The sequence below is a fragment of the Stegodyphus dumicola genome, chromosome 11 (genome assembly GCF_044657685.1).
Source record: "Stegodyphus dumicola isolate Sdum_Otavi_A_Nest chromosome 11, ASM4465768v1".
Taxonomy (NCBI): domain Eukaryota; kingdom Metazoa; phylum Arthropoda; class Arachnida; order Araneae; family Eresidae; genus Stegodyphus; species Stegodyphus dumicola.
This window is the reverse complement of record NC_140778.1, coordinates 28,853,755-28,870,219: the sequence shown is the minus strand read 5'-3', so window position 1 is coordinate 28,870,219 and position 16,465 is coordinate 28,853,755. Positions and strand designations below refer to the sequence as shown.

General features: G+C 35.6%; 1 protein-coding gene across 2 annotated transcripts in view; it reads left to right on the top strand.

Annotated features, from left to right (window-relative positions):
• LOC146993858 (uncharacterized) overlaps nucleotides 1-16,465 on the top strand; it is a 50,393-nt gene that overhangs the window by 18,334 nt on the left and 15,594 nt on the right. The window contains exon 3 of one of the 2 annotated variants that reach the window (XM_085826608.1): nucleotides 15,051-15,203. In XM_085826608.1, coding sequence (XP_085682734.1) covers nucleotides 15,051-15,203 — 153 coding nt within the window. Of the gene's footprint in view, nucleotides 1-15,050; nucleotides 15,290-16,465 lie in introns of both variants that reach the window. The other variant, XM_085826607.1, reaches the window with a different exon arrangement.

The following is a 16,465-nucleotide window of genomic DNA, read 5'->3' as shown; positions in this document are numbered from 1 at the left end:
TTCTTTCTCCGCTGCCCTTACGGGTATGCAACAGACTGCACCCCAAATTATTCCAAATTTATCGGTCCCCTTAGGAGCTAATTCGATGCTAAATTGCACCGAAATCCTTTTGGCAATTATTCAAATTTCAAACCAGCCTGGTATTGACCAGAGCAGACTTCTTTTGGCATTCAAAAACGCCTTACCGCAGCTCAGAGCTGGTGCTGACGCGGCTATGCAACAGACTGCACCCCAAATTATTCCAAATTTATCGGTCCCCTTAGGAGCTAATTCGATGCTAAATTGCACCGAAATCCTTTTGGCAATTATTCAAATTTCAAACCAGCCTGGTATTGACCAGAGCAGACTTCTTTTGGCATTCAAAAACGCCTTACCGCAGCTCAGAGCTGGTGCTGACGCGGCATACTACATCTTTGAGAGTTATATTACTCTCCAATTCTCTGATATCCCCAGACAGTAAAATTCAATACTTTGAAGGGATTGAAAAACTATGCACCTGGAATGCTAATGGCATCCTATCCAAATTCCATGAGTTTAGAGACTATGTGGAAGAGAAAGATTTTGACATTATTTTTGTCCAAGAGACCAAACTCCAGCCAGGGAGAGCTCCCAAGCTTGCAAATTATGCATTATATAAAAATGACAGACAAGCTTCTAATACTCGTGATGTTTATCATGGTGGCACTTGTGTCTATATTAAAAATTCAATACCACACAAAAGAATTGACACTCCGAGTATGAGTAAACTCGAGGCAACAATCATTGAAATTTTCATTCAAAATTCGCCCTCCCTTGTAATGATCTCTGCCTATCTTCCACCAGGTGGAAATTTACCTGTGGTTGATTTTAACAAATTGCTCACCTTATCCAACAATCTAATCATAGCTGGTGATTTAAATTGTCACCATCAGCATTGGCGTTGTCATAGATCAAACCCTGCTGGTCGTGGCCTTCTAAAATGGGCTCAGTGCGCCCAAATTAAAATTATTGCGCCGGATTCCCCTACTAGATATGGTTCACGGGGGGCCCCTTCATTCATTGATTTGGCACTCTTTCGAAACATCCCTTTTGGATATCATGTGACTGTTGAAAACTGTTTATCTTCAGATCACAACCCCGTGATCATAGACCTTAACTGTACTATTTTTAATCAAAATTCTCTGGCACTCGTCTCTACAAACTGGGACAATTTTTGTTTCAAACTTAAAAGTAAAAATTTGCCCTCCCTTGAAATTAAATCCAGCCATGATATAGACTCGGCAGTTGATCACTTAATGACCATTTTAACAGATACTTATAAGGAAGTATCAAAACCCACTTTTAGACCCAATTTTCGTAAATTACCTCAAGAAATTAAACTCAAAATTAAAGAAAAGAATAAAGTACGGAGACTTTGGCAAAGAAATAGAAATCCAGGATTAAAAATTCAACTCCGTGCTCTCCAAAATGAGATCAAGGCATCATGTGACCAGTTCTTCCAATCACAATACACGAATTACATTCAGTCCCTAACGACCAATGATAACAGTCTTTGGCGCGCATCAGCCCGCCTACGCAAACACAAATCTAACATTCCGTCCTTAGCTACGGACGCAGCGGTGGCTCACACAGACGCTGAGAAATCCGAATTAATTGCGGATTCTCTTCAAACTCAATTTACACCACATAATGAAGGAATTTTTGCGAACAGCGCAAGTTCTTTCTCACAAGATGTTAAACGTTTCCTCTCCTCGCCTTTCGCGAGAGAAATACACTATACATCCATGAGCGAGGTAAGTGAATACATTACCAAGCCTCAAACCCAAAAAAGCCCCTGGTATGGACTCTATTTCTAATCGTATGATAAAAAATTTACCCACCAATTATCTATTTTTCTTAGTAATGCTTATAAATTTTATGATACAGCATTGCTATTTTCCTCAAAGCTGGAAACAAGCACTCATTGTGCCTATTCCAAAACCAGTCCAAAGCCTCTCAAATCCTCAAAATTATAGACCTCTATCAGCCTCCTATCTTCGTTATCAAAGATATACGAATTTGTGTTACTTAAACGCCTGAATGATTTTCTCCGAAATCACAACGTTCTAATTGATGAACAATTTGGATTTCGAGCAAAACACTGCACTACGCACCAGCTGCTGAGGACAGTGGAGTTCATTCACGAAGGGTTTCGTAACAATATGCTTACTGGCGCTTTATTTGTTGATATAGCCAAAGCATTTGATAGGACTTGGCATATAGGAATTATTATCAAGCTCATACGACTTGACGTTTCGGCCCATTTAATTCACATAATTAACTCGTACCTCAGTAATAGATCTTTTTCTGTACGAGTTAATTCTTTCATTTCGGCACCCCGTCCTATACTAAGCGGCATCCCCCAAGGGTCACTTTTAGGCCCAATTTTGTTCAACATTTTCATAAATGACATACCAAAATCACCTAGTATCACTGTTGCACTTTATGCAGATGATACGGCCATCCTAGCCCAACACAAACGCCTTAAAAACTTGGTCCAAATCATTCAGAGATATCTCTCCAGCCTTGAGCACTGGCTCATCACTTGGAAAATAAAAATTAATGTTGCTAAATGTGCTGCTATGATCTTCAAACGTAGCCCCCTCCCGTTAATATTAAGTTCTTTGATGACTATGTTCCCTGGTCAAACTCTTACAAGTACCTAGGAGTTGTACTTGATTCAAAATTACTTTGGCGCCTTCACATTGAAAATGTTCTCAACAAAGCGAAAGGTGCTAGAGCCCAACTTTACCCCTTATTAGCTCGAAAGAGCCATCTGTCAATTAAAAACAAAATTCTTCTCTATGCATCAATTATAAGACCTGTCTTTATGTATGCATGTACAATCTGGGGTACTGCTGCAAAAACTCATGTGAAAAAACTTCAATCTTTTCAAAGTAAAACTTTACGTATGGCCCTAAACGCAGCCTGGTACGTCCGTACAGATGTGATTCATTCGGACCTTAACATTAAACCTGTTGATTATCTTATCAAAAAACTTAGTCAAAATTTATTCCTTAAAATTGAACAGATTGATAATCGAGCACTTCAACAGATGCCAGCATACGATCCTGCTATTCGCAGCTCACAGAAGAGACCGAGAGCCGTGATTGGCCGAGAGTTCGACATCTACCCACCATCCAAAAGGGCTAGACACGCCCTCTCAACACCAGTTCCAGCCCCCGCGCCATGAAGGAAGGACGTCTCTTCAGCGAGCTGCCATATAATTGCTTTTTCCATCATCAATACCTGCAATCAAGATCTTCAAGCAAAGTTATCAATCTGTTCGCATAGAATCACATCTCCCGCAGATTTTAAAATCTGCCTATGAATATTTTCATTGCGTTCCCTTTTTATTATTTGCACTATCCTACACATGCCACATGCCAATGAGCCTCTTAATCGTAAACTCTTTCCTATCCGCTTTTTGCTTTAGTATTTGTATTGTGTATTAAAAAATTATAAAATATAAAAGTACAAAAAAATTATTAAAACCTAAAAACTTATAAAAAATTATGATATTTAAGTTTTTATTTTCTTATCCCTATCCCTAAACTTTCTCGAGCCTGTGGCTCCCTCTATTGAGCATCAAGTAAATCACTTATGCCAAATTTTTCCTATTTCTGCTCACTTTTAGTAATTCTGATGTGGAGGTACATGGTTTTGAACCACAGGCACTCCAAAAATTGCAAATCATTGGCATCATTGGCTCAACCCCTTCCAGTTCCTGCTTTCCTGGCACTTGAGTGAGCGGTTTCCAGCCCCTTCAGAAGGATGCATGCAGTCCGGTGAATGAAGTGCCTTGGTTCCGGTTTGCGGGATGGCTGTTCCTGAATAAAGCTCCTTGGTGCCTGTCCACGAGATGATTGTTCCGGAAAAAGTTCCTTGGTTCATATCCATAAAATGATTGTTCCAGAATAAAGTTCCTTGGTTCCAGAGGCTACCATATGAGTGACTGCTGTGGGCGGCATCCATGTTCTTCAGTGAAGGCGGAATTTAAAACACGTGAGCGGCGATTCCTCGTGCAAACGGAGTTAGGCCGGTTTTAAGTGCTTTCAAGAACTTCATTTAAATTTTCAGGTGTTTTTCTTGACCATTGATTATGGACTTACTGAATGTGTAGCCAGCTTCATTTTTAGGCCGCATAATTACTGTTTAGGTCATTTTTGTTTGTATTGAATGCCAGTGTTTTGGAGACCAGGTAAAAATATTATTTGATGGATGATGGTTATATTATATTTTTCCTAAGACTCTGATATTGTTGAAATTTATTTTCTGTGTTTTTATTATTTATTATATTGTTAATAAATTGATTAAGTTCAAAATTTTTTATTGTCTTCAATGTCTGCACAACATATCTCAGGGAGCTTTTATTGCTACTACTGCTGAATGTTTAATTTTTTTCAAACTTTAAACTTTGCTTTAGCATCATTTATCAATCTCGTAAAAAGCGCCAAACACAAAGCGCCAAATAAGCGGGCGATTCTGCACTTTAGCCAAATACATAATGGGGTTTTTCCTTTTTTGTGTTATTTTATTGTTTGGTTTAAAATGCAGTTTATTAAGATTATGCATTTTTTGTTTGCCTCTACTGTAGAAATGTGTGCTCCTTTGACTTTTTAAGTGAAAATATATCAATGTGTACATGAACAAACTCAAGGGAGTGCGTAAAGCATAGTTTGTGCAATTCTTTGATGTTTTTTTATGTGAAAATAGGTCGATGTGTTCATGGATAAAGTCAAAGGTATGCTTCAAATTCGTATTATATAATTTTCAAATTTTTTTGCGGGGAAAATTTAAATAAATGAGATCATAAATAAAACATTATATTTAACGCATATAATAATAGAAATAAATTATAAAACATGAATATAGATCAAATTTGAACAAGAAGCTAAGAAAATTGCAGACAGGGTGGAAAAAGTGCATGGGATTCGAATTCACGACCCCAAAAGTTAAGTGTTGTTACCGATCAGCCTTTACCACTAAGCTAGCATCACACGGGAACGATATGAATATTTCGGCTTATATGCATCATCAAGTAAATCAATTTTTAAAACTAAATTCTTTGGTCCTATTTCAGTGTGCTATCGTCTAAAAAATTCACCAGAGTTTGTTCTTCAGCTTCTAGTACATTTCTTACAAAAAACATTACCTTTTAAAGTGGCATTCCGGTTGAAGTTAAACGGGCTGCTAAAAATATATTCCATGTGCTTACAAATATATGTTAGACAGAAATGTATATTTATAAATAGAGAAATACAAATTTAACATACTCTTTAATGCAGCGGAATATTTAAAAGGCTATCAAATTTAATTTATAATTAACGTTTTTAGCTTTTACCTGTTTCAAAAGAAAAAATAACAAATCTTTTAATATCTGATTTGCTATAGCAGTTTGATATAGTCAGGCATTCATTTTCATTAAAGGTAAATATGTATGCAGAACTAGGAAATAATTTTCAGGACAAATTTTGCTATTTCATGGACTTGGAATTATAATTTTTGCGCCTGATTTTCTTGAACGCCTGATTTTATCTGCGAACAAGTACTATAGTTGCAGTTTTCTTATTTTTCTTATCTTTTTACTTCCTTGTATGAAGTAAAAAGGAAGTATTGTAATCGCGAAAAGTTTCAGGCAGATAAGTTTCAGGATATTTTCACGAAAATATCCATTTTGACCGCTATCGAATGCAATTTAACGATGTTTTTGCATGATATCTGTACGTAACAGAATAAAATACTCTTTTCCTTCAAAAAAAATTATAAAACTGCTTTAAAATTAATTCTGAAGAGAATTTTTCACGGCGTCTGTACGAACGTATGTACGTACGTATCTCGCATAACTCAAAAACGAGTAGCCTCAGAACGTTGAAATTTTGTATATAGGATTGCTATAACATGTAGATGTGCACCTCGTATATGTTTGTAAATTGTACATTTTTTGCTTTAAAAATGATTGTATTATGTTGTTTTTATGCCTTTAATAAATCTGTATGCAATATTTTTAGAATTATCAACAATTTTAACCCATTTATGCCGAAGGTTTAAAAATTGGAATTTTTGCATGAAATTTCTATATGTTAAGTAAAAAAATATAATAAACAATGATTTGAAAAAGATTTTTTTTTTTTTATTTTAATTAGTTTACAAGTTATATGGTGTTCCAAAAATGGAACACTAGGCAAAACCATTGCTATAATGTTACAATGTATAAAATCATGGGTTTCCCTGAAAATGTGGTTATTCCCATTATTCGGTATGGTAATTGGAAGAACATTTAACATGTAAAGCCACATTACATTTTCCACATCGAAAAGTGGTGTTTTTATGACATTGAGCACAGCGAGTTTGCTTTCCTTGCTTTACGATCCTATGATTTATGCCATCATAGCGTGAATCAATGTTTCGCTTCTGAGAGGGTTTTCCTTTCCTGCCAGGTTCTGCAGGATGACCACGAGTATCAAGATAATTTGCATGCTACATGACGACGGAATTCTAAAAGATCCATTGGTTTTGCATCATAAGTTTTGTGTAATTGCCAAGCATTTTGTAAGGCCAATTCGAAACAGAACAAAAATGGACTTGATTACCATTTCTTTCCACGAATTGATGCTCTATATTTGTCAATGTTTTCGTCTGCTCTATCCACACCTTTCATAAATAAGTTATATACTTTTATCATGTTTGGCTGCTGAACTTGGATTTTTTTTTTTTTTTTTTTTTTTTTTTTTTTTTTTTTTTGTTCTTGTGAATAACGATTTACAAGACACAGTGGATTTACACCAGCACCAGATGATGCAACAGTCACAACACTGTTGTCATGCCATCTACAGACAATATTGCCTTTGCCATCAACTCGATAACCGAATGAGCCTCTTTCCATTTTCTTTAGGGCAACATCCGATTGCAATGGTGGTTTATCAATACGATCTTTTCTAACTGTGGCCTATTGCCTGATGACCCATTGAACCAAGTTTATCAAGCAGGGCAATACTTGTGAAAAAATTATCAAAAACAAAATGATATTGCCCAGGGTGCTCCTCTGTTAGTGCATCCGTAAACCATAAGACAACAGAAGCCCCAACATCATACTCTTTATATTTGTTTGCCAGATTTTTACCTTGATAGGGTTCGAACTAACAAATGTAACCTAGACGAGTTGCCGCACACCAAATCTTGTATCCAAAACGAATAGGCTTTCCTCTTATAAATTGTTTGCATCCGTGTCGACCAAAGTAACGAACCATGGATTCATTAATGCTGAAATGTGTTTCATTTGGAACAAACTTCATGCACAGCTCATTTAGTTGTTTATAAGAGGTCGTAATTTAGCAAACTTGTCAAGTGGGTCTAAATTTGCATTGTCTGCAACATGGAGATTTGAAAATATTGTTTCAAAGCAGTCACGTCTCATGGCAATACTAACAAGAGTTTTTGTAAATTGGTTCTTTGTTCCCAGAATATGCGCCATCTAGGAAGAGACATATCCACTCAGAAATATAATCTCCAGGAAACATTTCAATTCAGAGTTTGTCAAGCTTAGGTTTACACCCTTAGTTGAAGCATATAAATTTGAGTATGTTACAATTAGTTCCATGACATCCTCATTAATTGGTAACTGAGTAATTCTTCCTGATATGGGTTACACATTTAGATCTGCTTTTTCCCATTTTCGTACAACTTTTTCGAGCTTTTTTTTCTTTGTTAGAGGTGATTGCTGCAAAGTAGAAGAAGTCGATGGAACCCCATCTGCAGGAGAATCAAATTTAGGGAAATATGAAGGATCATCTGGGTCAGAGTAAGCATCAAAAGAACCATCCCGAACAAGATAAGCAGGTGCACGCAGCAAAGAACCAGGCAGATTATTTATTGTTCCCCCATCTTTCTCACTGGAGTCCTCATCAGAAACAGACGCTGTAGCATTTTCAGGTGGTTCTATGATTGTGGCACTTGCTTCTATGTTGTCACACGTCTCTGAAAGATCAGTTAACTCATGTAAGGATATTTCGGATATCTTCTGTCTTGGAAAATTATTTTTATTATTTCAACTAAAAAAATATGAAGAGAAAATATATGCATTCTTGTGGTAGTGGTTTTGCCTAGTGTTCCAAAATGGAAATTCAAGCCTATAACTAATTCATTTTCTTTTTGCAGTAATAAAGAGTAACTAATTGAATAATAACACAATTTTTTTTTTTTTTTTTTTACAATTTTAAAGTATAATGTAACAGAGTTATAGTTATCTGTTTATAGATGAATCTACAAAAACCTTGACGAAAATGAAGACCAAAATTTCACAACATCACAGCAGCCAAATATCTGCAGGAGTGACTAACTCTGTGTTCTAAGCAAAACCATATGCCCTTACAAACTGGCTGACATCACAAATCAAACCATGTGTGCAACCTTGAACTCGTGGGCTAAAAATAACTTTTATGTGAGGGATGTTCCATAAATGGGTTAAAGTTGTCTAAGTGCCGCTGAGCCTTTTTTTAATGGCGGCCATTGATGTTTACATTTGAAACAGGAGACTAGTGGATTTGTTGCCAATCTAGAGAAACTTAGCTTCGCAACAACAAAGATAATGCATTCATTTATTATTGCCAATTAAATCATGCTTAATTCTTTCTGGAATTTTTTCAAGGAAATAAGTGTTTAAGATTTACTTTGTAATTTTTAATATAGATATTTTGAGTTTTTATTTATTTTTGCCTTCTCGTGAAGTGAGAACTGAATTAATTAAATGAGAAATACTCAATCGTCTGTAAAAAACTGTTTCTTTTTTGTTTTGTTTGCTTAATTTCTTTTATACATCATTCTAGCTTTATTATAGTATTTGAATAGAACATGTGGCAATGATTAGATAATTTTATTCTTTAAATGATGTAAATTTTGTGCATTATGATTTAAATATGAACGAAATATATAAGTTAACTGTTATATAATTATTGGATTATATAACAGTTAACTTAGTTTCTGTTACATAATTATTATATAAGTTAACTGTTATATAATTATTAATACTGTTAAGTGAATCTAGCGCCAGAGTGTCGCTATGGTAAACAAATACTAGAGTGAATTTTAAAGAATGCATTTATTCTATTGTGGTTTATGCGCTGTCAGCGAAGTAGATTTCATTCAATCCAATAAGTGTAAATGAAATGCAAGAAAAAATGTGTATAATTTAATATTCCAATACAAGAAAGTCATGTGGTGTACACATCAGATTTTTTAAACTAAATTCAGCTGATTGCTGTCTTTTTCCGCTCGCAGATTTCTCGCTATAATGTTAATTCAGAAATAAGTATTTTTTAGCAAAACATTCTTTCCTTAAGCCAGCGTTTATCGCAACTTCTGCCACCATTAATTTTTGGTGATAACACCTGATTGCCCCTTTTTTACCACGTGACTCCAACGCAACTGCAGACATACGGATAGAAGTTGAACATTGTTGAACTCCATCTGTACGTCATCCGTCACCGCACATCGACTGGATTGCAGATGTCAATCAAAGTGAATTCGCTCACTGATTGGAGAAATGCATAGACACCGCAACGCATACGCAGCAGTGGAAATGGGCCTAGATTGGAAAGATAGGCAGTGGTTGGAAAACGAAATTCTGTGTGAAAAGTTGGGGATGTCGAAGTTCCGCGCTATGTGGTGTCCAGAATGTTGAAGCCAGAAAGAAGAAGCGTCAAGTCCGAGAATAGCTCTGCATGATAAACACCGATAAAAAGCTTTTATTGTTTGTTAGCTGGGGGAGGGAAATGAAGTATGGTTTCACCACTATGACCAACAAATGAAACAAGGAAGCAGGGTGTGGAAACATTAAGAATCCTCAACCCTATATGTATAGAATCTGGAAATCTGCCTGAGAGTTTTTAAGATGTCAATTTTGGGATAAAAAATTATCACTGTTTATTATTAATAACATGCCTTTTTGATACAATGAGAATAGGCTTTCATTATGCTAACCAGGCCCGCACCGACAGCTCTACCCAACGAGATGGCTCCTGACCTAAGCTGTCCTGCAGGACAACGAGCAAGATGATGCCATTCCACAGAAGGAAGAAACCACTATCAGCGCACCACAGCGAAGGGCCGGGTGGCAGATCAGATGTGGTAAATTGAACGATAGTCATAAGAAAATGAAAGTTTATGTTATGAAGTCTATTGTGCCTTGTGCAGTAGGTGCTTCATCCAATTAGAAAAAGAAAAATGATTTGGGATGAAAACGATGTCTTGAAGGGAAAATGTAAAAAGCATTGATATGAAAGTTAGGCATGGTTACTGGAAATTTGGACTTTGAGAATTTTGATTTAAAGAACTAGCATACACACAATAATAATCACGTTGATATGAAACACGTGTCAAGATGCAGAGAAGCATTTCACACACAAGATACAATTTATTGCGCACATGAAAATATTTAAGAAACGGGAAAAAAATCACATTTGTCACAGAGATAAAAGAAGCACGTCCCTCCACTATGACGGCTATGAGCTCACTGGCTTGCGCCGACAATAGGTGGAAGGTCGTGCTTAGCACGATGGCGCCAATTCAAAAAGGCGCCGGGTAATCATTAAAACAAGCAGTTCGTATCGCTGCCTGTCTGAACAGGAAAATTCTTGTCCTATTTGAACACCCCTCCGGGCGGTCGACTCGGGTAAAACCTGGGAAGCTACTGATTAGGTTCTGTACTTAGGCAGTATCGACCACGGGTGTTTAAAATCAGTCTCCACAGGACTAGAGTCATCGCTGGTGATGGCTGTTTCAGGTATGTACGGTATGATACAGTACTGTATTGTCTGTTCCATTGGTTGTAGTGGAGCAATATAGTCAGATATACATGTTGTCCAGAGTGTAACACCCCCATTGATGGAGTTGACGAACTCAGCGAGCCTTTAAACTGCTTGAGGTTTCCAGTGAGACTGGAGCCTCAAAACTGCATATTCATATCCTTCCTTGGTTTGCCCCCTGGGGGGGCGCCTAAAACCGACATCTGTATGCAATGACTTAGTGTTAGCAGGCCGGATTTGTGGCACGGTCTGTCTTGACAGTATTTAAGTGACTTCATTCTGCTGTCCGGGGTTGGGGCCCCTGTTGAAAGCAGATATTTTTACCATCCTTCCAGAACAGAGACATGAAATGTGAGTTGCTGAGTAGTCCTGTCGACTCAGCTTAGTCTTAGCTCGTCTACTGGACCGATAGGTTAGCAGCTTCTTGGATTGCCTTTAGGAGTTGGGGTGTTTAACTGTGTTAGGGCAGCCTCGAGTTTGCCAGCCTGGAGTGCCCCTTCCGCCTAGCACACTGTCTTATTCGAACGAAAGTTGAGAGCACCAGAGCAGGATTTCGTCTCTGGTTGTTCTCTTCTGTCTTATTTGAACGTGCAAATACTTCATGCGTATGTAAGGGTAGACGCATTCGACAAATTGCTTAATCCTTATTTTGTGTCGTATTGCAAACGTAGTAATTTGTGCAATATTTATCTTTTTTGTGATTGCTTGTTGTTATTGTTTTTCTACATAAAAAAAGGTAAGTGTAGTTACATATTATGTTAAATTTAGGTCAACTTTTTAACGCGAAGCAAAGATTTGAGCATAATTACTCAAAAACTGTTTAGCTCTCAAGTTTGAACCATTGTCGTATTCTTGGCCTAAAAAATTACTAATATCTAAACCATTTTCCTCTAAAGTCTTTTAATAAGCCGACATTTAATAATAAAGTTGTTCATCTTCCACCGGTCGTATCTGTTGTAATACAAAATACTAAACCTTGATACTTGTGTGATTATGCAGGTTATCTACTGCAATAGCAGTACTTACCTGCTCACATGAATGAGCTCCGCAATGGGCATGGTGATGAGAAGTTACATGAAGTAGTTCTCCAAACGAGAATTAAAATACTAAAAACCTTTCTTCAATACTCATGTCTGTATTTTCTAAATTAAAATACTTCATACAAATTAATACTATTTGCTCTTGATGGCTGGCATCAGGGGTACAATCAAGTAAAGTAGAAAAATGTTTTGCCTGTTTGACCTTATTTAAAATAATTTGCTTTGTATTATTCCCTAATAAGCTAATTATTTTATTTTGGTAATGAAGCATGTGTTTTTAGTTAGCAATATATACAGACATGATAGGGTCAAATAGTGATCATTTCCGTACACTTTAAAAAATTATTATTTCTTTCGAATAATGTGTTATTAAATATTGTTTGCCTAAAAACTGAATGGCATAGATAATTCTTTCAATAACATTACGCCAATGCTTAGTCTCTGTTTTTAATAAAATTTGAAATTCCGAATTAACAGGTTTATTCTTTCGTAATCGTTCTAAGAAATAGGAGTAACTCTTTCGTTGTCTGGCAAGATTCGACATGAGTACGTCTAAAAAAAATTACGTCCATTTTTGTCTTTTGGGAAACTGAAACTCGAAACCAAGTTTTGTTAACATCCAAGATTATTTTCTATTAAGGCTTAAACTTGAGGTGGCAGTAATGAACTTGGGCATAATCCAGAATCATCAGGCACAAGCAAATGCGTTATCTATTGCAGAAGTTGTTGATTTCAATAGTATTTCTTCTGTTTTTTTGACCAGCTGCATTGAAGTTAAAGGTAATTCTCAGGTGAATACGCTTTCTAAACTCTTCCTAATTATTAAGTTGTTTTGGTAATTTCAATGGTAGCCGAGACGTTGATTGATAACTAGTGCTAGCAGTGCCAGCTTGGGTATTCTTCGGATTTTGGAAAAACTCAATAATTTTATAGTTCTGGTTTATTAAGTCTTCCTCTCACTTTTTTTTTTCCTTATTACATTCTGATACTCAAACAGTTTTTTTCCATTTTCCTTCCGACATGTAGGGGAAAACGAAAACAGAAAAAGTGGAAGTAAAAATAAAAGCAGAAAATAACTATTATAAGAACTATTGTGTAAAACACTTCTGGAAAATATTTGGAAAGTCACTGTTTGAAATAATTTACCTTACTTCTGAAAAAGTGAGTATATCTTAAACCATTGCTTGGAAATTATAGGAATTATTAGATCAATACCAAATAATTCAAGAAGGGGATGTACTCTTTTGTTTATTAAAGTAAATAAATCAAATTTAAAGGCGTAATGAAAATAACGAAACATTTTCCTTCGGTTTTCCGTATAGCTAAAAATCGGAAAATGGCTAATTTTTGAATTCAGAATATGTTGAATATTTTTACTTGATTCCAAATCTCAAATAGGTATATTTTAAATTCAGTGGTACTCCATAAATATGTCAATCCTTTCTTCTCGAAGGATAATATTTTTTAGTTTAATCAACAAATGGTTGATGAAAAAAAAAAAAAATAAAATAAAAATTGAGTAATTATGCTCAAATCGTTGCTTTTCTGAATTACATAGCTAACCTAAGTTTAAAATAATATGTAACTGCATGTACCTTTTTTTTACGTAGAATAACAATAACAGCAAGCAATCACCTCTCCCCTCCAAAAAAAATCACAAAAAAGATAAATGTTGCCCAAATTACTACGATTGCAACAGTAGAACAAAATAAGGACTAAGCAATTTGTCGAACGCATCTACGGCGCCCCCTATATCCTTACATATGCTTCGGCATCATGTATTTTGGTTCACATATATTTTACAAGATAAGCTCAACTTATGTCAAAAAGTACAAAAACCATTAACTGATAAAAATCAAAGTGATATAAATAGTATAGATCTTATGCAGAAACTGCAGTTTTTGCAAACTTTTGGAGGAAATGTAGCATCGCCAGTCGAAACTCTAAGCTGTATCGTTGTCAACAACATAGTGGTGTGCAGAAAAGAATTTTGGATAGGTATCAGCGCTGGAGCATTTTTTGTGCCCTGTTGTAATCACAGTTTGCACCTTGTCGTAAACTACGCTGCGAACAACAATTTATTCAGTGCAAACTTATTAGATATGTATATTAATTTGTTTTTAATTTAAAAATAATAAATAGTGTTCAGCAATATTTGGTATGCAATGTGTTTAGTATATTATTTCGTTTCGCTTGCAGTGTTACTTTTTTATAACATGTTGTTGTTGACTAATGCTCACTTGTCTGGCCTATGTCAGCAGAAGCCCATGAAGTTCCTCGTGGCAAGGAGCGTAAGATACGCCACGCGTGCCGTTGGCAACAGCTTTGAGCACTTTACAGGCAACAGTGCAATTTAGCTCAGTTTCGCCCCTAATTTTGATGGAGAGCACCTGGGGAAACGGGTCCGAGTGTCTCGAACCCTCCTTCCCCTACCACCAACCTTTCAAGAGGACTTTCACCTCGCCTATTTAGAGTGCCCCCATGCCGCACAGGCACTGTACATTTACAAACATCCATAACTTCTCCGGGATTCGAATCCGAGGCCTTTGCACGGCAGTCAGCAACTCACCACTTTACCGGTACACTCAATCAACCACTTTACCGGTTGGGCGGCCTTTTATAACACAAATGAATGTAGAATTATTCAATGAATATGTTTGAGTGCGGTTTTTAACAAAGCACAAAATATTTGCATATTTAGACAAATGGTAATATATATATATATATATTTTTGGTTTTTCATATTATTAGGTTAATAATGCTTAATTTTAAATGTTAATAATAAGCACCGTCCCTTTAATATCGTCACTACATAAAGGCGCTCGCTAGACATTTGCTTGGCGCGGGCCTGATGCTAACCTGCTGCAATAAGACATAAATGCGGCTCAGAATTCCCAAACTGCTATTTCCCCCAATGATGCGGATTTCAGTTTCTCCTCTTGTATCGTATTAGTCCTAGACTTCTTTTTGTTTCACAAGCTGTAGAATTAGCGTTTTTTACGTTACGGCGACGATAATATGTGGAAGTACTTCATTGACATACTCTGGATAGAAATATTTTTAAACCTATGTATGTTATCATTAAATATAAATGCATGTAGTTTCTCATTATGCATAACATTGATAGTATTTTTTTTTTTTTTTTTCATTTTATTGAATGCTTAAAGTTCAAATATACATTTTGTTGCAGCAATGAAACAGCTACTTCTTGAAAACGGGAGCAGGTCCATTCTGAATAAATGTGACGGGTTTGGAAGAACGCCGCTGCACGTAGCATGCTCTCAAAGTTCACCAAAAGTTGTCCAATACTTGCTTGAGAATGGTGCTGACATACAAAATGAAGGTTGTCTTCTATTAACTGCATTGAATCACAAATGTAGGAGTTATATACACAGAATAATATCTACGCTTCTAGATTATGGAGCGGATGTAAGAAATAAATGTAGTCAATTATATTTAGAAATATATTTTCTCAAATTATAGTTTACATTTTAAGAATTACATCATATTCAGAACAAAAGTTGTTTATTTTCTTCGTTTGCTTGAATGCATCCCCAGTTTTATTATTGAAATATAGATTCTGCTTTTAAAGCAAAAAAATTATGGTTTGCAAGTTTTGGGTAAAATAAATTAATTAATTAACATATGAACTAATTAAAGTAATTCTGAGTAATCAGTATATAGATTTTCTTAATGTAAGGTGTACAATGTGGTTTAGCTTTAAGAGAGCGACCTCATACGACCATTATGCTGTCACTTACAATGCAAGGATCATGCTGAACTAATTCATTATCACCTTGACAACGCTGCTTACATTTATATTGCTGGATTTTTAGTGACCTTATCTGAGTCTTGCCGCAGTATTTATGAAATTTTATTTCTTCAGGCATCCATTACCAGATAGGAATACCTTTAATGGCCAGACAGGAAACACTGCTATTAGTACTCCGGATATTAATAGTTCGACCGCTAATAGCTCCATAATTCGAATAGTGAATATAATAGTTTGACCTGGTTTCAAACAGTTGCAGGCGAAAACATTGCGGATGAAAACGTCACGCAGAAAACAATGCAAGGCGAAACCGTCGTCGTATAAAATATTGTGGGAGAAAAGGAAACAAGAAGAAAACATCATGCATAAAACTTCATCAACGAATATAATTGGTTTTATCCGCCTGCTAAATCATTTTCTCCTGTTTCTACTTCACAGGGAAAAAAATTACTTTTTCATTTTCATATGAGTATTTTATTGCATGCATAAACTAAAGCTTTCTGCTTTAAATACATTGATTCAAAAAGGCATATTTTTATAAATTTTTTGCATAAACACTGAAGCTCAAATTTTTTAAAATTATTTTGGCAGAATAGAACGTGTTTCTGGAAAATTTGTAAATCACTTTTAATGAAGTGACTAATTTCTAAATACTAAAGACTAAAAGTATATCAAACTAATAAAGTGAAAAAAATAAATTTTCTATTTGATAATTAATGTAAACAATTTTAATATGCTTATACTTCATGCGGTTACTCGTTTTCCCTTTACTAATCATTTTAAAGACTATATTTTTAATGAAAAATTTCCAGTACTACTTGATAGAAGAGACT